This window comes from Danaus plexippus, chromosome 25, assembly GCF_018135715.1.
Source record: "Danaus plexippus chromosome 25, MEX_DaPlex, whole genome shotgun sequence".
Lineage (NCBI taxonomy): Eukaryota > Metazoa > Arthropoda > Insecta > Lepidoptera > Nymphalidae > Danaus > Danaus plexippus.
In genome coordinates, this window is record NC_083553.1 from 3314166 (window position 1) to 3341295 (window position 27130).

At 29.9% G+C, this 27130-nt stretch overlaps 1 protein-coding gene across 1 annotated transcript in view; it reads right to left on the minus strand.

Annotated features, from left to right (window-relative positions):
• LOC116775414 (uncharacterized) overlaps window positions 1–27130 on the minus strand; it is a 39828-nt gene that overhangs the window by 11543 nt on the left and 1155 nt on the right. The window contains exon 2 of the mRNA XM_061524764.1: window positions 75–207. Within this exon, the coding sequence (XP_061380748.1) occupies window positions 75–130 (56 nt within the window). The 5' untranslated portion in view covers window positions 131–207. The remainder of the gene's footprint in view (window positions 1–74; window positions 208–27130) is intronic.

A 27130-nucleotide genomic window follows, 5' to 3' on the forward strand; every position in this document is an offset into this window, starting at 1 on the left:
TGTCATAATATAGCAATAGTCCAGTAAAGCGCCATCTATTGTCAGTGAACTTAAACCAATGTAAATGTAAGTACCTAGCAGGCTGAGCTAGATGCGACCGACACGGTTGGTAGCATGACAGGGCGGCCATATTGCCGAGCGCGGCGTGCTGTTTGATCCGCGATCATCCTTCGCCCTCCGACACTCCCCTCACGCCCTCTCAATTATCTGAAATAAATATCAAACTTTGAATTATATATCAAAAGAATTTTTTTTATTAAGGCTTTATAAGAAAAATCTTTATTTGTTTTCGAATCGGTAAGAAATCTGAAACGTCAAAATATAACGTTATAATAACAAGAATTCTAATTTTTTTTATTTGTGACAATCTATATTCAGTCAACGTGCATACCATATTCAGCCACAGATGCTTTTATACACTATGATATTCTAATTAAGCGATCTTACTCATCTTTCGATTTCTATTCTTGCTCGTTAGAAAGAAAAAAACGTTACAGTCCGTTTCTGAAAGAGCACACAGCATGCAACTAGTACGGATGATGCATCGCCTGTACAAGAAACTGAGCTTTATGATTCGTAAATCATTGTATATTTCAGTTTAAGTTTAACAATTCACTTTAACTTATCCACAGACCGCACATAATTTTCAGCTCTTACGAAAAAAACGATGATCTTAATCTAGCTAAAATACTATAGTTATTATATATATATAATTCCATGTAAACAAATTCGGCAGTTTCTGTGCTATTAAGTGACAATCAAACAGACACGTACACTAGAAGAATATTTCTCCTATAGTCCAGGCAATATAAATGAATACTTTGTTAATATAAATTTTTAGTTTGACAGTTGACATTGAAATGGTGCTAGACGCATTTTAAAACTATTTTCTTTCACGAAGACGTTCAAAATTGAATAGTAATTATAACGAGAAGTAATAATTAATCATACATAGTTTATACATTATCTGTTTAGTCAATTTATGAATTTATTTTTAAATTTATTATATGAAAAACTGTAAGCTACATATAATGTCATACTCGTAGCTAGCTTACATGTGTACCTACTAAATGTAAAGAATCGCTAATAATATACACAATAAAGATGAGAACACACCATCAAACGAATTAGACGGAACTTAGTCATTGACGAATGCTGAAGCACTGTTGTCATCATATACATACCTTAAAAATTTAATACAATTACAGATCGAACTATAATATAGCGATAAAGAAAACTTAATATTTAATCAATCATTGTTAATTGATATTCTAATGTGATCTAATAATAATAACGGGTGATACATAAGTTCGAAATTACGCGTCAGAATGCAGAATAAAAATATAAAAATTGATCATCTGTTTTTATGTTTTGATAATCGATAACAAATTATGATTGGATAATCGATAACAAAAAAAAAATGGAAGACACGGAATGCTCGACTGCCAATTAGCCAGACGTCCAATGAATCGCAGTTCCGTACAGAAAAAACCACTTATGACATTTAATATAGAACGCTGATATTGATTATTTATGTAAGCGAGGTAATTTATGAAATCTGTCAAGATTTTAAACAAATATTACTTATATCGTTCGTCAGACTTTAAATCTTTAATATCTATGAGATGAAAATTTCTACGTGCTCGATTACACTAAACCCCTTTTGGTTGAAAACCATGGTAATTAATTTCATTGAGGGTAATAACCTTTGAGCCTTTATTTGTCACCATAGATGTCATTAGCGTAGAGACCTATAATTTATGACCAAAAATTATAAATGCAAATTAAAAACTTAGAATAAAATCTCCTGATGATTTTTGGGACTGTATGAGATGGGCTTTTAAATAAAGCATTGATATAGGTTATAAATTAACATATTCTTTCTATTTACTGTTTACTACAGTAGAAAAATTTAACTGCTCGAGCAATAGCCAATAAAAAAAGTTTAGACGTAAAAATTTTGTTGAAATAAATCAATAGATTTTAACCCGAAAGCTAACCAGGTTCGCATAGCTAATATTTGTCGGATATACATATATATATATATATATATATATATATAATCTGGCAGGTATGAAATAATTTTAAGTTTTTCTTTCAATTTAAAATACTAATATTACATAGATACCTACCATACAAACACGAACACATGCTATAGTGTCAACGCACACATTCAAAACACACGCACACATAAACATCAGTGTGTAATTAATAGATTGAAATCGGGTCGTAAATTTATATCCTGCGGATCATTAAACGCACGCCATCACAATATCATTTCATACAACACAAGTATGAAGATAGTCTCACACACTTCATGCATTGAAAGGAAAAAGTCCGCAAGACGAGAATCACTTTCATTTTCTTATAGAACTTTCTAGGGTAACGCACTCCCCGGCAATCGGTTATTACGAGTCTTAGACAGCCTTTATAAGGGTTTCCCTCGTTATATTATCAATAAATTCAATTTTATTATAATGAAAATTTATCGAAATTTAAAGACGGATGTATTTATTACTCTTAAATTAATGTTTATTAAATTTTAAAGTTACAACACAGATTATCCAAACGTCTGATTACGTTCACCTTTCCCTATGCCTTGGAAACGAATATATGTTCATAGTAATATAATAATACCAAGAAAATAGTAATAAGAGAATGATAATTTATTTCTAGTCAAATTTTAAGTAGCCGAAAAGACATTGGAAAAGACGTCAGCAAAGCCTTAGCATGAAATATTATTTATTTGTTCATAAAGATGTCGAGAAAAGCTGACACATTCGAGCAAAGTCGCAATATAAAAATGGCTAGAAAATAACTTTTTTGTGGTTATTGTAAACCAAATTCAGTATACTTTTTAATACCGGAATGAATTAGGATAAAATCATCCTAACTAGTTTATTTTAATCAACTTTTTTAAAGTTTTTTTTTTTTGATCCAATGAAAGGTACTACAAAAAAACCGCTTGTTCTGACACTATAGTAATTCTGTATCTTATATGGGATTATTAAACACTTAAATGCAGCTTTATCTATATGTATCTGTGAAGATGATATTTTATAAGTTATGATACAATAGCTAAATTGACAGTATTCCTGTCACAAGCTGTCAAAATCGATTACTTTAATGTCAAAGCTGTCAAAATTGAATACTAGACTGTAATTTTAAAGTACCAAATTTTTTTATATACGATTTTGACAATATAGTATTGATTTTAATAAGTGTACGATTATTCTAAGTTAGCATCGCAAACTACAGGAGGAGCGTTTCCAGTTTCTTCTTCATAAACATACCTCAATTAAACTATCACGTGCGAAGTTTGGTACGTGTGGTAAGATGAATTCGTACGGTCCAGATTCTAATATTAGACCTTCGTGTTATCACAGCCGTTATCAATTTAGGTTATCAAAGTGTTATCGTTGCATTAATTAAATCATAGATTGACATAAATTAGTTGGCTTTATGTTAAAAAAAAAAAGAATCTCAACGAGGGGGAACCGTACGAAAATCTTATATTTTACAAGTCTCTAACTAGACTAATTATGTTGTTATTTTTCTTGTCTTACACCGATGACAGCTTACAAAACAAAAATATTAAAAAAAAAACATATATTATTAATCAAGAGTTATTATAGTAAATTAAATTATATTCAGTGTTGTGATCATTACATGGTGTACAGATATAGCGTATATGTGTGAGAAGCTAGCTTTTGCATGTAATTTAATTTTAACTCTATACTATGTACATACATCGTACAATATCATTCTGTTGTACTTAGATATGAGACTGCAGCCATAACAATTTTATATTCATATAAACAATAAATAGTTTATTTGATTTCCATTAAGGAAAAATGAAGTCAACGACCGTCAAGTTCCCCGTTCAGATCGATTCCAGTTTTCCGCCCACGCATTTCTATAACCAACTTACGCCATCGGTACCTTTTTCAGAATACCACAGCCTCTGGATGAAATAGGGCTGAATTATTAAATCTCTAAACGGACTTTCGTACATTTTTTTTTATATTTTAGGTGCGTACCTACAAATTAAATTTTTCATTAATGATTTCTTGACAAAACTTTTTGTTTTTTCTATTAAATTGATGAAACGGTACGAATTTCAGTGATACGAAGTCTATATTTTGATAAAATTACATCTTTATATTTTTATGAGTTTACTCAGACGAAAGAATATTTAGGTTCTAAAAGTATTTCTATTCTGGGTGTTCAGAAGACCTTCTGAAGGAGAGAGAGAGGGGGGAGAGGAGGAATAGAAATGATAGGCAACGAATAGTCCACCAAATACGACATCGGTATGATTCGTGAACATATAATCAAAAAACTGAACCCTTATAGTAGATTTAAGTAAAAACACTGCTACATAATTTATTAAAAAATTAAATATTAATAAAAAGGTATGAAGTACGTCAAAACAAAGACACAGACATGAGTTTTTTAGCAACACTAAATGCATACGCTATTAACATGCTAGAGGAAATATAAAATATAATATAGATTTAGGTCATATCAGAGAGCGTTATGAGTTTTATTACAAAATAAACAGGCCGTAACTAACTGGCCTTCAAACGTATTTATATTAGACGAGAAAATTATGAATTTCAAGCATATATTATAATTAATGATAAAGTTATGTAGATAATGAAAGACTTTAATAAACAAATGAGACAGTTTCTTACTGATATTCTCGGTTAGACTTCCACATCAGTCAGATTAAACACAAACAAAAGCCTTGTTAAATATTTAACAAAAAAATATATCGAATAGTTCCTATACTTCGGAGATGTTTACGGCGTACTGCCTTATTACCGAAGATGTAACTAATATGTGTTACTTAGAAATGTTAACGAAATTTTTGAAAAATTAGTTCATTACCAATCATTGCCAGACATAATAATAAGTTAAAGCTGCAAGTAAAACAAAAACAAACAGTATCTACAAATGTTTTGAGATAAAATACAGATCAATTAACTATTTCCTAATTATACGTTACGAATGTCAATATTGTATTCGTTTGAGACTAGTTGTTTAGCATAAGTCATTGTGAGACGTCCATGTCGCAAGATGGCGCCCGCACAGCGTCGGCGAATATTGACGATTGTAATTTTCTGTTTTGAACGTTTTACTATCGGATTTTCGTAATCACTGACCTCACGTTGAGTAAATTAATGCACATTAATTATTTAAGACGCTGTTTTCATACAGTCTACGGTATATAAGATAATCCAATATCGCAATTTATTGTTGTATAGAAGTGTTTTTTTTTTTAATATAAACATAATGTACAGAATCCAATTCCATTCTGATTCGAGAGGATGTAGTGAATTTAATATTTCGCAATAATGGTACTTAGTTAGGTTGGCGAGTAAGTGAATCTCAAATAATCATCAGACACGAAGAAAATTGATTTGGCAACCAAAAAAAAAAAAAAACAAGTAGGAAACGTAGCCACGTTACAGATTTGGTTTATTTGAAGTCGGTAAACTATGTGACGTGATTTTTTTTTTTAATTTGATATACACTGATCTTCATGTACAGGAATCATCAAAACAAAATGTAATTCGTTGTTATAAATCGCGTATTTTTCTTTGCATGAAGCGTGAAATTTGAAACGCACGCGTTCTTCATTATAATGGATTAAAATCACGACTTCGTGTTATTATTTTTTTTATTACAAACTGTTTTGATCGTTAGTTATAAAATGTAATGAAAGCCGAGTTCTTGTTCTAAGTGCATTTTACTCGCCGAATGAACATTGAGATCGGTCCTTACGAAATATTTTTTTATAATTTTTATGTCATTAAAATAATATTATTGTATGTGATACTGTAAAAACAGCATTCTCGTTATAGAAGTCGGACATAGTTTTTGAAACTACGAATTCATAAAGCAACTAAGTATCGATTATACAATTAATAATTATAATGGCGAAAAATCGATTTTAGGTCCGTATGTTTTTCAAAGCTCCCCATTGAGCGAATTTTTTTATCCATTAAATATAGAACCAATGTATAATTCCAAAATGCTATAAAGTTATAAAATCACCGGAGCGTAAACTGTATAATATTATTAGGTTGTAACACTTTCATAGTGCTATATGAAATGGCAAAAAATCACGGAGCGAATCGAATACACCGTTAACTATACAGGATGTTTCCTTGAAGAGCATTATTCTTACCTCGGGTTTGCGTCCTCAAACTAAATACAGATGGTATTCAGTTTTTCATTCATAAACTGTCGCATGTGATAACGCCATTGATGTGCGTAAAAAACTGGAAATTGTGCTTGTAGACAACAGGAACAGGTATTAATTTATGGGTCATATCAACAACTGGAAGACCTGTTTACCAAGATACAAGCATATGTTAGACTTCGCAGTAATTTTGCAATTCGTACAGCTGGATGCAGAATTAAAAAGCTCAGGTAGAAGAAGTATATTTTAGTTGAATAATATCTTTATATTATATCTCATTCTTACCATTGATAGATGCATGATAAAATAGTTGAAAAAAAAATTAAGTACTGATGTACAATAACTAGTTAGCCAAAGTCGAAAAAGCGTATGATTTTTTGGCGATTTCGTCAGTTATGATATTTTCATTTTGTATAGCATAGATTACAAACAATTTCGATACATTTATCCCGCGATGCTTTATAAAAATTATGCGACAGGGAAGATCAATCGAAGCTAGTAACACCGTCTCCGTGATAGGATTTAATTCAACATAATTTATTTTAAACGTATTGTACATAAAGGGCGGTTTTACAAATGCCGCATTTTTTCTTTTTGGCCACGAGTAGGGCGAGAGATCTTCCGAAAAATCCATACAGCGAAAAACATAACTACAAAATTACAGAAAGTACCAATGCAATAAAAGCGAAAGGTCAATTCTTTATGAACCAAAACAATTGAACGGGCATTCGTGAAAGGGAAATGTCAATTATATAAGTAATCAGAAATGAGTAGGTACTGTTTGATTTGTGATAAGTTGGTCATTAAATAACAAAGGTTGAATCGTTACTACGATAAGACTGAAGCGAGGATTCAGTCTTCATACGATTATCCGAGTGCAATCTCTAGACGTGTGCCACACGTCCAACAGTTCAATGTATTATTTTTAAATATATCATCGTTTAACCGAGCGCTGTGAAGTAAAAAAATTGAAAGGTTGTGTGATTAACTTATTTTATTTTTCTAACAAATTAATGGAATCACCACTGATTTCGATAATCGGTTCAGGAACGACTGAGACTTGACTGGCATTTAATTCAAAATTATCGGAATATTATTGGATACCTACTTTTAATATTAAAATTAGTTTTTGGCCACATCATCATCGTAGTCTTCGGAATTAGACTTAGAGATATATGTATAGTGTTTTGAAACAATAGATACGGAAGCAAACACGTCTGGACATCTATAGTTTGCTACAGGTGACTTAATATACAGTAGAACAGACATGGCTTGAACCTGCGGTAAATACACCATATTACTTAATAAAATATAACCTATGTCGTATTCTGATCTGTAGACAACATTACTGTAAAGTTTTAAAAAGATCCGGTGAGTAGTTATTGTGTGAGAGATAAACAAACATCCATCAATATATACATACATACATTCCCACACATTTTAGCATTTAAAATATTATTAGTATTATGAAATGTTAATGATTATAAAATCACTAAGAAAAAAAGAAATAAATTGGTTACAATTTATGATTTAAAGAAATAAATATAAATAAGTACGAACTCGCACAAATGTATGAAAACGTAAAACCTACACGGTCAAATCTTCCGAGTGATTGGCATCATAATATCAGCCATAGTCGATATATTTTTTTCGCTGTAAACTGTAATGCGACATGAGATAGATGTATGAAAAAAAATTAATCGTAATAAAAGTTTCACTTTGAGCAGTAAAGGTCATACTATTCACGGGATGGCGCCACGCGGTAATTAATATCACCATTATAAATAAATTAATCAAACATGGAGTCAACATAAAATGCATTACAATCAAATAGACATATAATAGCATATAATTCATATCAAACGTAGTAATTCAAAGAAAACAAATAGGAGATAATAAATCACAAACTAAAACAATGTTATCACACGAGAAAGCAACATTTATTGCGTATACAATATTTTATTATTATTAGCGTTTTTGATACAATATCAAAGTGGGTCGCAACTTACTATGTTGGTATACTTAGCACGAGTTTGTTTCACACTAGATACGTATCCTTTCCCGTCATATTCATTAACCCCTGTAATGATACGACGTGACAAGATTTGTGAATGAAACTTTTAACGCTGCGTATTTGGTTTGGTGTTGGCCATCCAAACTTTGAGTAAGCATACAGGTCCAGAATTTATTTTTAGTTTTTGGTCATTTTGATTTTATCTTATTTTTATTTACCACAAGAAATATTCAAGTTAAAAAATAAAGAAAAAGAAAGTAAATAAGATTTTTCTGTTTTTTAAACTAATTAGAAGTAACTTTATTGGAACCAATAAGTCGTATAAGATAGTTTAGTTGTTACAAATCATTTCTGGCTAACAAAAATCGAACTATTTCAAGTATGAAAAAAGTCGATTCCTGAAAATAGATATGTTTATTAATATGCATTAAAATCGGACCAAGCGGTTATTATGTTTAGATCTGTTAATAAAACAACTAAATGTTATCACAACAAACTTCTGTTGGAGCAAAAAAAGGAAGCGATATAATTTTTAAGATAAATATACTAATAATATCCTTGAACGCACTGACAATGCAGAACAAACGGTTTCAATGCAATAATTAGGTTTATTTTTTATTTCCCCCACTTAACAATCTTCGACATTCAGCCAATATCATTAATTGCGGCGAAATAGTTGTTCATAAATATAAAAATATCTGTGCTTACAAAAAGTTTTCGTTTTAAGCCTAGAAAAAAAATTAAAAAAAAATTGACTCATCGAGGATAAACAAACACATGTTCACATTAGTCTATATTAATGATTATTTCTCCATAACATGTATATCACGGATACAATAGTCATAAGTACATATAAAGAAACATGTTTTAACATCCGCCATTTTGTTTACAAGCCGCGTAGGTATGATGACTTCGCTAAATTGTTATTAACTGCACAGCTATGCCTAGCACGTGGTATTTAAATCGCGATAAATCCTTATTGCGTGGGAATAATGAATCAAAAATTGTTTTGCAGGTGTTCGAACCAAGTTGCTGATAATTGCAGGTATACATACATATACAACACCTGTAAATGATGACTCTGGAGTTGTTAGCATACACGAGTGTCTTGGATTTTTCCTTTTCATCATCTAGTCTAGACTTTAAATAAAAAAAAAATATTTCGAAGACGAGTGGCATTTGTTTACGTAAATTTGTACTTACTGAGCAATAGTCTTAAATAAATATTATAAGCAATAATGCATCAGGTGAATTGTTATTATACTGAAAAGTAAATATATAAGTAAATTATTTAATCAGCAATCACGTTATAAATTCCCAGAACGAGAATTGTTGATGACAACAAGTAACGTTTGGTATAGTTTGATTATAACAAGGAATTTGAAGGAGAATTGTTTGTTGATGATAAAAAAATTTTTCATAAATATAATATTTTATACAAAATTTTTTATTTTTACGAAACAAGTAATTCATTAGTCTAATGAAAGGTCACAGCATCAATAAAGTTCAATAGGTAATCATGAGTAATTAATAGTCATGCAGCAATAACTTATATGTTACTTGTAACTTATATTTTATGAGATATTTCAATTATTTCAAACTTCATCCAGTACGGTGACTTATCACCAATGTATATGAAAAAAATTGAAATGAATTTATATGTATTATTTATATATATATTTATATATACATGTATTCTAAGTTGATTACTTATGAACGAGAAAATGTTTTTACTGTGGGCATGTCTATTATGACTGAACCCATTTTTTTTTGTCAATACAATAGGCATTTTTTTCCCAAGAAAAGGAAATATATAAGATCTATATAGAAATAAACTGATGGAACATAGTTAGACTTGAAATTCCATACAAATATGCATAAAAAAGAATTTATATATATATATATACTTTTCCATTCATGGTCTAGTATGCTAGTTGAAATAAAATTGTTATAAAAATATACGCTAAAGTCGCCGACTTCAACTTGCATGTACTATGTACTACACGTATCTTTATATAATTTATTTCTACTTAAAAATAAATGTGAGAAATTAGTGTGCATTCGATATGATTAAAAAAAAAATCAATAAATCTACCAGGTATTTTTATCATTATATATTATTTTTTTTTGCTTATATTATTTAAAAAGGACCTTAAGTTTGAAAAAATTTCAACACTTGATTTTTTTTTCGGAAACTATATTATTTTGGAAAATGAGATACAAAATTTAATAATTTGGTTAAAAAAAAAAAATACTTATTTTTAGTCCTAATTTTCCTCAGTAAAGTTAATTTAGGAAAATTTAAATTATTTTTTAAAATTAGGTTATTATAGATTAAGACTCTAGAATATTAAAAACCCAATATTTTCTGTACAAATTGTTTATTTTGTTTGTACTTAATAAAAACAAAAACGTTTTTGGGAGATAAATCGGTAAATTTATCGGTTTTCGGTGTTTTTATCTGCCAAAATAGCTTTGAAACTTTGGTTTTCAAATTTAGTTCTCGTATTATGTAACAATAAATGAAAAAAAAAAAAGAATTAAATAATATTATTGTTTAATTTTATAGGGGAAAAAAAAAAAAAATTATTGTTTAATTTTATAGGGATAAAACCAAGACTGACCTAAATGCCGAGCATCAATCTAAGAATTATTTAACAAAGGCAGTATATTAATTATACCATAATATCCGTTAAACGATACATTTATCACTGACATTTCATCATTTCTTAGAAGCGAGCGAAAATAGGAAATGCGCTTAGTTGCTGAGAACCTATAAACAAGAAATGGCATAATTGCATTCATTATGACTCCTTTGTGGTATAAAAGGGTTTTATATATGAAAAATAGAAAGTTTGATTATTGTTTGACATTTTCCAAATAAAATAGATCCTAGTTATTTCCATCTTTACTTCATGGAGTACATTCTGTTTCTCATATTTTGTTAAGTAGTAATTAAAAAAAAAAAATTTCAAGGAAAGTTCAATACGATGAGATCTAAGAATGTCGCGAGTATTCATGTATATAAAACTAATATTTTTCGGATTATATTACGCGTATTTTATTGTTTTAAAAAACCTACATACTCCCGACGCTTCGGTTACTTTGCAGCGACCGTGATCACGGACAGACGAGATGTGAATCACATCTTAAAATAATAAAATATGCGTGGTATCCGAAAAATATTAGTTTTATTCAAGTTAAATACGAGTTAATCCAATAATTAAATTATAATCAACAAAATCCATACTTCTAAAGCGTTTTGTCTTTAATATTTTTTTTATAATACGAACCGATAAATAAAGTGCACTTTAAACTATACAATACCGAGGACTTCTACGTACACGATCTAGGTATGTGTATATTTTCACTTTACGGTCAGATTTGTGTTGTATTAAATATTTTAATTTATCCCATAGGACAGTTGACGTGTTCTTTTTTTAAACGGGTAAAGGAGAAGCGTTTCTTTTTTATAATTTCCCAAGCGCAATTACAATTCCCGTCATGTGCACGGTCACTATTTACACGGTGTTGTGATGTCTTACACGCCGCCATTGTAACAGATAAGAAACGGTAAAGATGGCGCGCGGCGTTTTGTATTTTTAATGCATTTTTCAAGATGGCTGAATGTTTTTCTATTATGCCGCGTCTGTGTTTCAACATGGTGTTTTTTTAAATGTATAATTTGAATTTTCAAACAATTGTTATTCTAAGTAATGTGCATGTATGATTCACTGCATTCTTTCGACTTTAAGCTTAGTTTACATTACGTATATGTTTTCTATATTATCAAGCTTGAATTCCAAGGTTTTAGCTCTAAGTATCTATGTATAATAAAATCGTCTGCGGTTTAATATCCTTTCATTTAAAGCCATCGTTAGCGGACGTCCTCTCATCCGTGTATAGCCTGCGAATAATAATAGCGATGTATAGTTGGTTGTCTGTCACTGATACATATTGCTTTTTCAAAACGAGCTGGGGGCTATACCTAATCTGTCCATACAATTAAAAATAAACAAAATATTACTATTGATTTTTAATATGTTTTTTTTTATTAAATCACTGATTGATTGCAGTACATAAATTATGAAGAGTAAAGACATTATAGCCAAGCCATTTTTTTTTAATACGCTTGTTTTTAGTCAAATGTCTGTGTTCAGTGAAACCTCCTCTGTTAGATCTGTCAAAGATCTGCCGGTACACATATTTGGCGTACGAAAAAGATGATCAAAGCTCTATAGAAGAGTATTCGAAGAAAACAAGCGATTTATCTAAGGTGATGAAGATTGCACTAGAACCATGAATTAAGACTTGCGACCTATCGACGTACTGTTAATACCGCAAAGACGTATTAAAGATGATAATTAAAAAAAAAAACAAAAGAACTACTTCAGGGGTAAGCAACGAGAGCAACGGGAGGTCACAGATCACTGATGTTTATAGATAATAACATTTAAAAAATTCAGAATTATTTTTGTAACATCGGCACAAGTTTTTCAAGATGCCATCAATGAAAAGGTAGTTAAGTTCCTGAACTGCACCAAGAATATTTCTTTGAGCCATACTCGGCGCCGACCCGCAGCACTCGATTCATGCAATCTTGCTTCGAAATGAACGTTTTGAAGCTCTCATTAACTTCATCAGAGCTGAAAATTTACAGTCATTTAATCCTAATCTCAATCCAATGGTTTTTGTTTTATGGTCAGTTTTAGACACCAACGCTCGCTGTAAACGTTACGATAACTTGGCAGTCACTAAAGCAATCTATAGATTTTCAATCAAGAATATTTCCATAGAAAAAGTATGTGCTGCTATCGCTGCCACCAGGTACAACACGACGTTGACATTGACGTTGTTGACAGTAAAGAATTAAAAAACATACGCCACCCCCCACCGGTGGTGAATTTAGCAGATCTTTTTTTAAATCTACCCAGGAAAAAATCTAATACGAAATGATGAACCAAGGATACGTTACTCCAAGACTTGATATACGATACAGTATCAGTAAAATATATGATAAACTCCTGGAATGACCCCCACATGAACATAAGTCGAAAAGTACCTCCTTTTGTGTCACAATAAAATAGTCACACCAAATATGGATTCTCATTCCGACGGAAGCTACTTATTGGCCACAATCGGCACTGTTATACGAATACCAAATAACATTTTAATGTCACGTATATATTATAACTCAAATATATAATAACTTAAATGAAGACAGTAAACAAGACGATAAGAAGAAACAAGGTATAAGGGTTTTTGGTAGAGAATTTAGAAAAGATAATTACAATGATTTTGAGTTTGACGTTGTTCTTTATTCATATATATAACACAACTTGTTCTTGCACACAACACTGCCGTATACTCCGGAATTAGGCCTAGAGAGTTTATTAAGTGTGCTGGAACAATTAATATGGTAAGCAAGCAGTGACGTGTATGGGCTGTGTCGACTGTCACGTGATATAATAACAACACACTATTATACCTTTATCCTGATGTAACTACACAAAATTTCTGGATTCTGGAATATGGCGTATATCTCACGTTAAAGCTACATAACTGTAGAGTTTCATCGTAATCTGTTAAGTAGTTTCAGTAAAAAATAATACGTTAGATGATATTAATTTGAATAATGCTGTAAGAGAAAGGTGGCTTCATCACATTTAATCTTTCTCAGATCTTAAAAAGTATAATTCTTTTGACATCGTTAACATCGAGGTCGTAAAATATGTTTTTTTAGAAAAAAAACAACGATACCAGATAAGGAAAGGCTACCGGATCCAATATAAATTATATTAAAATACAGAGTAATTTCTCGATATTCCAAAATATAATATAATAATTTTGTTTCAGTTATTCACAATCAATTCTATTTAATTTGATTTTAATAAGAGCATAAAAGATGTCTTATGTATGTATGTCATAAGTCAAGAATAACCTCCTTTCATAAAGATCGGCGTAATATAATCTGTGTAATGTCGCAATAAACAAAAATATGATTCAGAATGTGAGGTGATGATGTGGGAACAGAATGACCGCAGGACACCTGCCCGGTCTAGACTTACGATGGAAACCGGTCATTACAACGGGTACTTCACGAAATGTATACTATATACATATAAAGTAATATTTCGACAGAAATAGCACAATTTATTATATATTCAAAGTTATCATGAAATTTTATGAGAACAAGTAATGTATTTAAGTAAATCCTATAGACTTCCTTTATATATACATGTAAAAAAAAATATTTTTCGATGTGTGTGTGTATATATATATATATATATATCACTTCATCTCATTGAAGCTGGCCACCGACAAAAGAATGCTAAAAAAAAATAAAAATTATTATTCCTTTTGAGAGCATCCGTTGAGTTTAAACACTTCCAATCTAACTGACAGTGTGATGTACCTAGAAAAAACTACAATTATCACCAGTTACTAAGCGTATCAAGTCGCAAGCAGGAGCTAGTTATATATAAAATATATGCATAACATTAAATGAATTCAAAACATTTGAAACGAATAGTCCATACTATCAAAACAATCTTATTCTACAAATGTACTTAAAACAGTGACACAGACGGTCAATGTTTCAAGTAAAGACAGACGTTTGATCTAGACTTATTTATATATATGTTGAAACAGATACGAAGCGTGGGAGCTGGAGACATTTATGTAGCAATAAACACACCTACGTGACAATTATGCGTTGTTGTTCAATAGATCAAAATATATTAAATTAAATCCGCCGTTTTCTTAAACGTTTATTAAGAATTAACCTAACGTTACATAGATCATGGAAACTTAAATTTTGGGACTAAGATTAATATCTATAAATAAGTAATTATTATCGTTAAAAACATGTGTTCGGGCAGGAATTATAATGTTTTATTCCCCTTCTACCTAAGGCCTCTCTACGTTGATAATAAATCCAAACAAAGCAAGCTACGGTCACTGACCTAGCACACTAATATGCTTGAATGACTTTGGTCACTTTTATCGTAACCCTGAACATTGGACAGTCCTGTCATATGTCAATCAAAATTGGAAGCATAAAATAAAATCTCAAAACTCCATGCTAAAATTGTCCTTAGATGTCATCACGTGGGGCGACTCACTATATTTTAAACGAATAGTTTCATCATAGGACCAAACACGATACATTGCACGGAAAAAGTGGAAAGTAAATAAGAATTAATTAAGGAATCGAAACAAAAATATATATTTTTTAACATCCAATAAAATTTCACATATAAAATATAAATTCATTCGACGCGCTCTTGGCGCAAATTGTGACAAAAAATAGGGTCCATTCATTTCATCGTCCTAAATCGATTTTTAAGTAACAAATAACGGGAATGAATTATTAATATATGTTTTGCTCATATTAAACGACATAAATTTTTCGCCAGCTGATATTATTGCTTTCATAAAACATTCTCCTATCGACTTTCAGGCTGAATAAATAAAAAAGAATTAAGAAAAAAAACAATGGCGTCTCAAATTAACTTCAAAGTCATCCGTCAAACCATTGACATAATGTCTTAGCAAGTGGGGCATGGCCGATAGTTCTGTAAACGAAGTACGATTGTTTAACAATCAGCCATTACAGATCATTGTTGGAACTTGTTAACAGTACAATTGAACATATATTACCGTTCAATTAACTATTTAATGCCAAAGATATATTATATAACGAGAGTTTAACCATAATAAACTTTTTTTTTTTTAATTTAATGTCAACCGTCTCGTGACTAAGAGAAAAAGTTTTCACTATTTCAGTATCAACAAAAAAAGCTAAGATCAACGAACTCGGTACACGATTTGATACGATCTTTCCAATGTGAGTCATCGTCAATAGTTGAGAAGAATTTTAAAAAGATCGTTCAAAACACTTATTTACATTAAACGTTCGGATTTATCATAGATATTTAAAAAAAAAGTTATCTCTAAATAAAATAATATATAAAAACTTTTTACTACCCCATTAAAATACTTACCAGAAATTACAAACTAGATACTGCGAGCAGTCTGAATGAGTTCAACCTTTTTGTTGGAAATCTCGAAACGTCCAGACTCCAGTTCCGTTGAAAAAAAAAACAATAAACAGCGTACTTCAAAGTCTTCAACAAAATTCAATGCTATAGGTATTTGAGAGATAGACAAAATCTCTTTCAACAAAATTTTAATGACATTAACTTTAAGCGTTTCAGCGCTTTAATTTTGATTGCCTTATTTTGTAACCGAAATAGAATTTAAACAGAATGGACATAAAATTTCCTAGCCACAAATTTATCGTCAAAATTATTCCTAAATCGAGATCCTGGCATTCCTAAAACGATGGGAGCTTCGGTCCGTTTTGGCTTCAGTCCAAGAAACGTTAAGTTTATTATAATGTGAATTCGTACTCGTACTGATGAGAAAGATGATCAGTGTTAAGTAATAATTCAGAAGGTCATTGACCTCGTCGTACATTAAAGTGTTTTTGTATATGCGTGCTTATACGGCGCTTGTAGAGTGATATTAAATCTTTTAAAAAAATATAGTTATTTTAGAACATAATTTATAGCGTTTTAGATAAATTTGTTGTTATTTATGTGATTTTTAGCCTATACCTAAAAGGCTTCTCTTCATCCACACTTCTATTAAAAATGATTCTTCGAAAATAAACAGATTTTATTTGTAAATCATACTTGTTAAAAATCTATACGAGACAAGCCCATTTTAAGAGATCGCATCACAAGTAGGAAGTTGAATCAAAGCTTGCACACAACTAACACTCGTAAATCATTTGAACCGATCAAAGTGGGTATATATCAACAATTCGGTAAAAACATTCACCATTAAAAAAACGTACAAACAAACAAACAGATATAAAAAAATTATGTTATTGATATTGTTAGATATTGAAACTTGGAAATTATATTTCTAAATATATATATCTACATAATTATTTAGACAAGTGTGAAATTATATATTATATTAATACAATTTTTTTTTAAATATTTGCGCGTTGAAACTTTACATACTTTTATATGCGAACTAGATACTTCCCTTGCTTTTAACATTAGAGAAACAATTTATCACTGCTCCAACCCAAGGGGAGAATCGGAGTATTATGTGGGAGTACACGTGATACCCCTGGAACTACCCTCTTAGCCCTCAAACGTTGCCCTTATAACCTTATCGGACGAAGTCGAGTCGCTTGCGCATTCAACCGACACTCTTCGGGCTTTACTCCACTAAATTAAATGCCATAACCAGTTCACTCTCATTAAAATCTATCCAGCCGTAACGACAATAACACCTAATAATGTCACAGATTATAAACAAAGTCGTCACCATATTAGTTTTCTATAACGCGTTGATATCGTTTACAGAAAAATAAGCCAAGTGCAGTTATTCTGAAATAAAGAGCGGATGGTTTTATTTTATTGATGGGCCAAAGATCCAGATGTTAAGAAGTGGAATTTAGTTCCAAGGTTGCATTTTGCTTCTGATTAATTTACTTTCATTAATTGCCTTTTCATGGTGTCTTAGATTTCCGCGTGTATTCATTTAAATGAAAATAAGATTTTAACACTGCACACTACCAACGTTTCCGTTACTTTGCAGCAGCCGCGATCACGTGCAGACGAGATGAAAAACATTTTATGTATATCGTTACTCTGAGACCTTAAACATAGGGTTTCTCCTGTAAATAAGCGGACAGTCATGAACAACTACAAATTTGGTTCCTGATGTTACAACTGTAAGACTATTCGATTTTTTAAAGGAATATCTTAATTGGGAAGGACGCAAAGCAAGTAGGAGAAAAATAAAATAAAATTAATGTTTCTGTGACTTTCCAAGACACCCTAAAAACCTACCTTAATGAATATATAATATAAATATAATAACAAGATTTTCAATTAACAATGACCCCGCTCCAACGAGATTATAATTTAAAAAGCAAAAACATACCTATACATCATAGGTTTTATGATAGTTGTTATTACAAAGGGTTTTTTATAAATAGCATGCGAGTCGTTACTTCATGGCAATTGAACATATGGCAACCCTAAACACATGGCAACACAGTTAATGGCGCCATTCATATTGTTAAACGTTGGCATATTTATTATCTGTTACCATCTCCGCTTTATAAGTCTTTATAGTTAAAGTAATTTAAATGGCTATATATTTTTAGAGCAACTTTAAAATTGTTGTCAAATGATCTTAATTGTTTGAAGAGTAATTTAAAACTTATATTTTTATTAAATGCATAAATTTTATGAAAGTCATTATTTTTGGAATTTGATGTAATAGAAACCAATATCATAATATTGCTATATTAATATAAAAATTAAAATAATTATCATTTTAGGAGGAGCTATAAATGATATAAGGCTTAACATAAAGCGTTCAATATTTGAATATCACCCACCATATTAATAATCAGACGGGGAAGAAAATGTTTTTTGATCTACAAACACACAATTATCTATAGAAATATTATGTTTAATATAAAGTACATTAAATAAACAATATTTTTATTTAAACATATATATATATATATAATATTAAGGAGTACAAGGAATTGCACATTCAGCTTTACCTTGTTAATGTTACCAACACATGTTATCTAAGGATTGCTAACAGAAGATTTATATATGTACATATATTTATATATATATATATATATATATATATATATAATAATAATTGAATTGAATAGAAGTTACTTTTTTGTATGTTACTAATTTATTTTATGAATTTTCTTTTCAGTACATAAAATCTTTTATTTATCATAAAAAAATAAAAAGATTTATCAAAAATGTTGTACACTCCATTCAGCTGTTATATGTTATGTCTAAGGGATCGCATCCTTCATAGTAATATTAAGAAATAATTATAAAAATAATAGTCATATCACGAAGAGTGATACAGCTTAGGTGATAAATTTTTTAAACAAAACCAATAATGCCTTGCATTGTTATGCTATGTACTATCTATAATATACTGTGTGCAGTGTGAAGCACTCTAATGTACTATCTATAATATATTGTGTGCAGTGTGAAGCACTCTAATATTTCTAAAACTAACGGTTACCTTAAATATATCTGTCAAGACATTTAAATATAATATAGTTATAACTATGAGAATACAAATCTGTAGACAATACAAATCATCTTGTTACAATTTTTTTTATATAAAATAAACTAATTTATTAAGCATTTTTGGTATCGCGAATTTTATATCAATAAGTATATTTTATTTTCGACAGATATATTATATATTATATTGATTTATTTAATTTATCACGCACACCTACTGTCTAAACTACGTTCGTTAAATATCGCAGAATATTAATCGTCATTAGTAAGAATACCAACACTTAATATTTTCAATATATTAATATATCTCATAATAATCTCATTTAGTGTTGTTCATTCCTATTTTAGTTATCAAGTCTTATATATGAATCCTGAGCATTCCCGCGTTCAATGTTGATTCAAACCGCGTGCGAGCAAGTTGTACACAGACTGCAGTGTCATTTAAATCCCACAACGAATATGCTCTGTATGAAATTCTACTTATATGTTTGCATGTACGTTACTCATAGCATGAAAACTGTTAAACGAATTGGTAAGAAATAATGTTACGTGACTTATAATAACATTGAATGAAATTCAATAATATTGGATTTTTAATCATTTTTAACCACTGGGTGCAGTGTTTGACTATCATCCCGACTAGCAGTAAGTGGAAATGAAAAGGCTAAGATGTCACTCGCACTCAGTAAAAACCTTTTCACTCCTGCCATGAAGACAAATAGTAAGTGCAAAAAGACGGGCGCAGGTAAGTTTTTTCAATCCTTTGCTGTTTTAAAAAACAAATGCAAATGCAAAAGTATGAATACTTAAACGCTTTTAATATGTATAAAGTAGGTTTTTTATAAGTTGATAACCATATAACGAACTTCCAAACACTTCAGAATCATAAACAGACGTCTGGTGAGATCGATGATTGAAGTCAAATGCAAAAGTTATTATAACAACAAAAAAAAAACAGTCGAATAGGAACCTCAATTTTTTAAGTCGGTTAAAAACAAACAATTGTTGAACGAAGCGCAAAATAAGCTACAGTTTATTGGTTCTCCAATTGTTTTTCCAGTCGATCGTAAAAAAAACAAAATAATTAATGTAAATCAGCTAATTCAATCATACCATCTAACCTTCATGTTTTGATTAGCTCTTAGTTTACGCTATTTTTGTACAGCATTCGGAATGATTCATGATAGTTTTCATTTTTTTTTTTTTGACCAATAAAAAGACTGGCTGACACACTTTAATCCCGCCCGTCCGTGATCAGTTGCTGTAAGCTCAAACGTTAAGATTATGTAAAAAAAAATGCTTAGTATCCGTAAAAGTTAGTATAATTTTGTTTTTCATACGTTTAATTATAATAGATACAAATATCAAACGACTGTTGCTTATAGAGATGAATTTATATTATACAAAAAAAAAGAAAACACAAAAAACATAAATAATATTGACTTTAAAGATCCCTTAGTAAATATTATTATTTGTTACATAAAATACTCACGTGAATATTTTCGTTCCTTTACTGCGACACATATTTCCTGTTATATTTTTTTTTTGTATTAAATACATTGCCTGTTACGTACAACAACACTCCAATACGTGATCAAGCCGGCAATGAACATTACACAGAGAACTCACTACGGTTTCCGTTTGAAGATGAAAGTTAGTTAAGACTTAAATTATATTTAAATAAAATATTTAAAAGAAAATTCAATTACATATATGTATGATAAATTTCATAGTTTTTGCTAAATAATAGTGAATAAAAGTGTTTCTTACCTATGATTTTTTTCGTAGTACCTAATATAACTTAACATGTAGGTTTTTTCGAATATGACCAAGTCCGTATGTCTGACACAAATAGATCATGCAACTGTGACGTTTAGCATGAATAATATCTTGAACTCTGAAATTTTATTTACAATCTCATTTTTGACGTCTATAAAAAAAAATATTTCAAACTACCGACCATAGAAAATGACATAGAATTTGAATTGTCTATGAAATCTTATCAGACAGTGTGAATTAAAATTTATATTTAGATCTTTATTAATTAATATCAATAATTAATAATAAAATTAATTACCATTAATATACTTATAAATATTCATTTAATATAACACTTATTACGTATATCTAATCTTATATAATTGGTTGAATATTTTATATAGATTTACTATAAACATTAACAACTTAACCGGTGGAATAGAAATACGTTATAGGAAATGAGAAACTGACACCACACAACCATGGTACGAGCACATGCGACTTTGTAGGTTATGGGAAAAAAATATATTCACACAGAGTCACAGACAAACTCGCATACTTTCATATTAGATTAAACATTCCATGAAAATCACACCAGTCTTGTAAACAACGATCTCTATTGTGAAAACTATATAAATATCGCAATAAATTATAATGTCCTTATTGTAGAGAAATTAATTAATTTATTATAGTATATGTTTGGAGGTTAAATGTATTAACATAAACGTACACGTATCGTCTGTAGCTTTGGTTGAGACTATGTTAAATAATGTCACATTGAACGCGTATAAGCGGAGAATTGCTAGTTTACACGAAACATTGGAACATATACACAAACATATTTGACATTTACTCGTTACGAGTGTTTGTAATGAAAAAAAAAATCCAGCGAGTACAGTCGCTGGCAGACATTATATTTCTTATAACAGTACTTATGTCAAGCTATGCCAGCCTCTTTCATTCAGCTACGTGGTGCGTTCACAAAGAAACGAGGGAGACTCGCCTTTTTATTTAAGTCTACCTACCTACTTCATACTAGAACAAATGGCTTATAAAATATAGCCGCATAAAAACGTCTTGCATTTTATTTATATATGTATATAATATTAATATAGATGTTATAATGACATATATGAAATGGTCTTAAAAGCAAGAATCCATTGCAATCCACACCGGCGTATGTAGAATAAAATAAAAGAAATAAAATAATATCACATCGAATTTTTAAAATTCCTTTTTACTTATTTATATCAATAGATTTATATTTTTAACTTTATACATTCTATTAGTCAGCAAAATCCGAAGACGTAAGAACTGCAAATGACCTTTAGGCTTTGACCTAACATAATCTGATTTGAAATTCACCGCTTAAATGTCACGAGAACATTGAACTTTTACTGGTACCGACTAATTAAACTCAATATAAGCTCCTATTCATTATATTGGAAACGCACACATACTCACATATATACACATAGAACTATATATGTACATAAAAAGTCTGCCAAAGACACACTTTTATTTTAATCCTTAAACAACAAAAGCCGTTCAAAACCGCACGTGTGGAACAGCTGTTGAATTTTAAAAACGAATGACATTTTACAAATTCAAAACTGTCCACTTTTTTTTTTTTTTTACCCTAATGTCAAACCGACTAAATCCCGCCAAAAGTGACGTTAAGTTTTACTTGTCTCTATTAACCGCAATTTTTAAATTCATCAGATAATAAATTACACTAAAAGTTATATTTACATATTTTATAAGTTTTTGAAATCGTATTTAGCCAGCGAGTCGTCGAAGTTTTGATAAGATAAGTTTATAAAGGGGAATTTTGCTGTATAAATCTTTTACAAAGTTCAATACCGACTTTAAATTCTAAAAAGGTCTTGCTAGAGCCCAAGTTACCTGTAATATTTAGTGTGGAAAAATATGCCTAAATTATATAATTACGGATCGTTGCAATCATTGGGTTTGAATTAAGAATTTCGTACTATATCACATAAAAATTTAAAAAAAACATTGTTAAACACAATTTATAATCTATAGTTTTTGACAACTAAATCATTCTTCGTTTATTTATAATCTATATTTTGGTGTTTTTTATTTGGAAACAAGTTAATCTATTCTAACATTAGCCAATTGAATAAACACATCGGCTGTGAATAAGGTGATTTAAATCAGCTTACATGCGAGGGGATTAGTTTATTGTGTAAGTGAATATAAACCTTATCACATATAAAGCAATTGTTATCCGTCAGGTCTTGATAAAAATTTAAGTTTCAATGTTTCTAAAAACTTTCATTATTAATTATTCAAAACTACACTCAAATTTCGACGTCTTGGGCGCACTTGACCATTTTAAGATTCATTTAATCGATTTTATCTCGATGATATTCTTCCATACTACAGTCGGAGTCAGGTCAATGTCCCATTTCGGGGGAGATCTATCGCTCTTTGTGTCTTCAAGAGTCTATGTGATGGGTTCTGTTGAGCGCCCTTAAAGTCTCGCCTAAGAAGCTTCTTTCCTGATATCTCTTTGTATTACAGCGGATACGTCTATAGCTTATTTTAAGATATATTCGTATTCCTTTATAACCTTCAGCATTTTCAAGCCTAACACAAAATTATGTTTTAATAAAATATTAAGCCACAAACATTATGAAAGAGCAAAATTATATTACGAGATATTTTTAAATAAACCATAACTTTTTTAATAAAATTAAAAAAAAAAATGAAGCAAGGAAAAACTATTTCAAATATTTAAATACCACATGCTTACGACCTATTAATAGCGTGAAACTAGGTTGGTTATTCTATATATATGAGGCAATATATAAAAAAAGTATGAATAATCTGTTAAATAGTTAATTAAAGAACAACAAACAAAGAAACATGTCTGAATATTATATCTAAGACAACTAATCTTCAAAAACGTCGCATTACTTTATTCGTAAATTTAATATATTAACACTACGTACGATTTCAATGTTAAAGGCAACACCGCCCTATTTAAATTAACGACGGAAGTTAATTACATGTTGCCAGTGAAATAAATAATGTTTACAGCCCATATAACATGAAAACGAGCAAGTTGAGAACTGAAGGCAGCTCAAAGAACTGGGTCAAAGATATGTCTTTTTTATGTGTAGCTTTTATTATACGCTGCTCAGCTATATGCATTCGTAATTTATTATGTAAAATTTATCTTTGAATAGGACCTCTTTGGTCAAAACTGAAATGAGAAAACGGGAAACGTTTCTTTAAAACGCATTTTTGAATGGAAGGTTCTCGACAAACATTAAAATAACGGATAGTTAGTTACACATGAGTATTCTTAGGGATAGAATTGCGAGTACGGATAATATATAAAACCATCCAAGAATTTAAATAATATATTAATGTTGATATAATTGAAGTGTGTCTGTGATTTCAAAACAAATGTGTTTGTATTGGTTCAATGTGTTTATTTGTTACAATCAAACGTCGTAACTGAGTCTCGTAACGTTGCTGCGGGCGAGGACTCGGTTACGTTGTTTATATATTATAATGTTTTGTTTATTTGTCTTTCCGTTTGTTTGGGATGACTAAATTACAATGTACTTGTTTATAATTAATGTTTGTTTCAAGGCTAACGAATAGTTGACATTAAATTTGATAAATATTTCCGATTCTATCAAATATAAAATTCATATCATAACTAATGAGTCCGCGAATTATAAAAGTCTAGTCTTTAAAAAATAATAAAATTCTACACACCTAACAAATCCCGCCAGCACTAAAAGGAGACATGAATAAAGAATAAAGTATATTGTCCGAGTCTAAATTCTATACAAAGACATAATATATATACATACATGATGGCCGCAACCGTCTTTCAACAGCTACTAAGGCACCAGTGAGTCACGGGCATCGAGATTTTAAAACAAACAAAAACTTGCCCTATCGATGTTCAATGTAAAGAGTAATACGATAAAATTAGAGACTAAAAAAACACTTCCTCTGCTATATTGGTAAAAGTACATATTAAAATTACAAACGCATACAATATCCAATTACATACATTTCCGCCATTTAATAACTGTCATTTCATTTGTTTGACGCCGCGGCCATTTTGTTATTTCACTAAGTGTTTCATTTCAGTAATTTTATCATATCCTTATTATAATTAAATTTTCTAAACAAATCCATTGTATCATGTTACCAACTTTACAAAAAATATTATATCAATTATAATGTGGTAATACATTACAATTTTATAACTTTAAAAAAATTTTAAATAACGAGTGAAAGTCTGCCAAAGAAGTCTTTATGTAATCATAATGAAAGTTATTATTCAATAATTGAATTAATTTTGCTTAAAAAAAAGCAACGAAGTTCATACTAGGTAGGTTTTAAATTTGTAAACAATTTAGCAACGCCTTCTTCTATACGAGATTTTACTTCTAGACTCGTCTTTAAGTACTAACATCGACTTTAATAATTATATATACAAACTTAAATAAATTTGTATTAATACATATAAAAATGAATATGCTTTTTCTATTTTGTGCTTATGCAATCATAAACAAGTAACTATTTTAATTAATCCATATTAGCATCTCTAATTATTATTTTTTTGTAAGACAAAAGCAAGACGGATATAGATCTTAAGTCCGAATCCATTAAAATAATATTGCTATAAATAACTATACACCAGGTTTAAAATCAAAACCAACTATAATATATAATTATACATTTGCTCTCTTATTGCATATTCATTGTTAGACGGTTACTTTCACAAAGAAATTGCTTTTCAATTCCTGAACGTGATGAACACGATGACTATGATTTTAATATTGGTACTTTCGAATAAACAAAATGGCGACCAGCGACAGTGATTTCGGAGGCAGAAGGCGGGAAATGCTGGAAGGTTTCCAGGTCAAGGTCTCTGGCGAAATAGCACGCATCCTAAAGTAGGTCACTGTAAGAGGACTTTGGATGTTCTAGAAAATATTTTTCATCTTCGCAAAAATTTATTAAGACCTTTGCATTAAAACCGATTATAGGTAACATAAAAGTTGTAGTCAAAATGATACAAAAAAAAATATCCATAAATCCATTACATAAAAACAAGAGACGGTATGCTTTTTTTTTAAACAATAGCTTTTCACGTTAGAGACAAAGAAATATAATAAGACATTAAATTTATTTCTCCCAATAAATTTACGTCAATATCGGTATAACATTAGGAATGATAGTGGCAGGCCCAGTCTGCCGGTAGATTTTTGTTATCTATACTGCTGTTAGCATTGCGGCTTTGACAGCGTCACTAGGAGACTTCTGCTGGTAGAATACATCCTAGTTCAATACATACCTAATAAGTAAATTTAACTATACGCTGCTGGTTTATTTTATCATAATTCTTATTTTGGCTCAATGTCATATTAAATCACATTTTGACTTGTTAAAAATAAAAACAGTAATACATTTCATAAATGGAATGAGAGAAAAAAATTCATACGCGACATTAATTCTGACATAATCAATAACACACACAAAGCAGAAAGAAAAAGCAGTATTATTAAGTAAAACATAATTATATCACAAGACAGTTGATACATATAGTACGACATTATTCCAATAAAATTTCCTCTGTGATCTTTAATATAATTATTATTAAATCTATGAACGACTCGAAATATACAACCTCTTTGTTTCCAAGAAACGACTGAAGAGGTTATCTTTACAGTGGCGTCGGTTAAATTAGGCCAAGGTTATATTACATTGAGTTCTCGGACCGGGAAATATCATAGACGTAAAAGAAAACAAAATCTCTCTTTTTATGTAGGTACTTAAGCGTCATCTGATGACAATAATGCGGTACAACATTTTAAATAATCGAATTATTCGGTCTGTACTTGTGAGGATAAATATACGTTGTTGTGTCAATAGCAGCTTCTCTAATATTTTTAATCTGTTAATATTTTTAAGAAGTATCCAGCTTTATATTTAATACAGCAAAATTTCATAATAATGATGTATAATTTTGTATTAACAAATATTTAT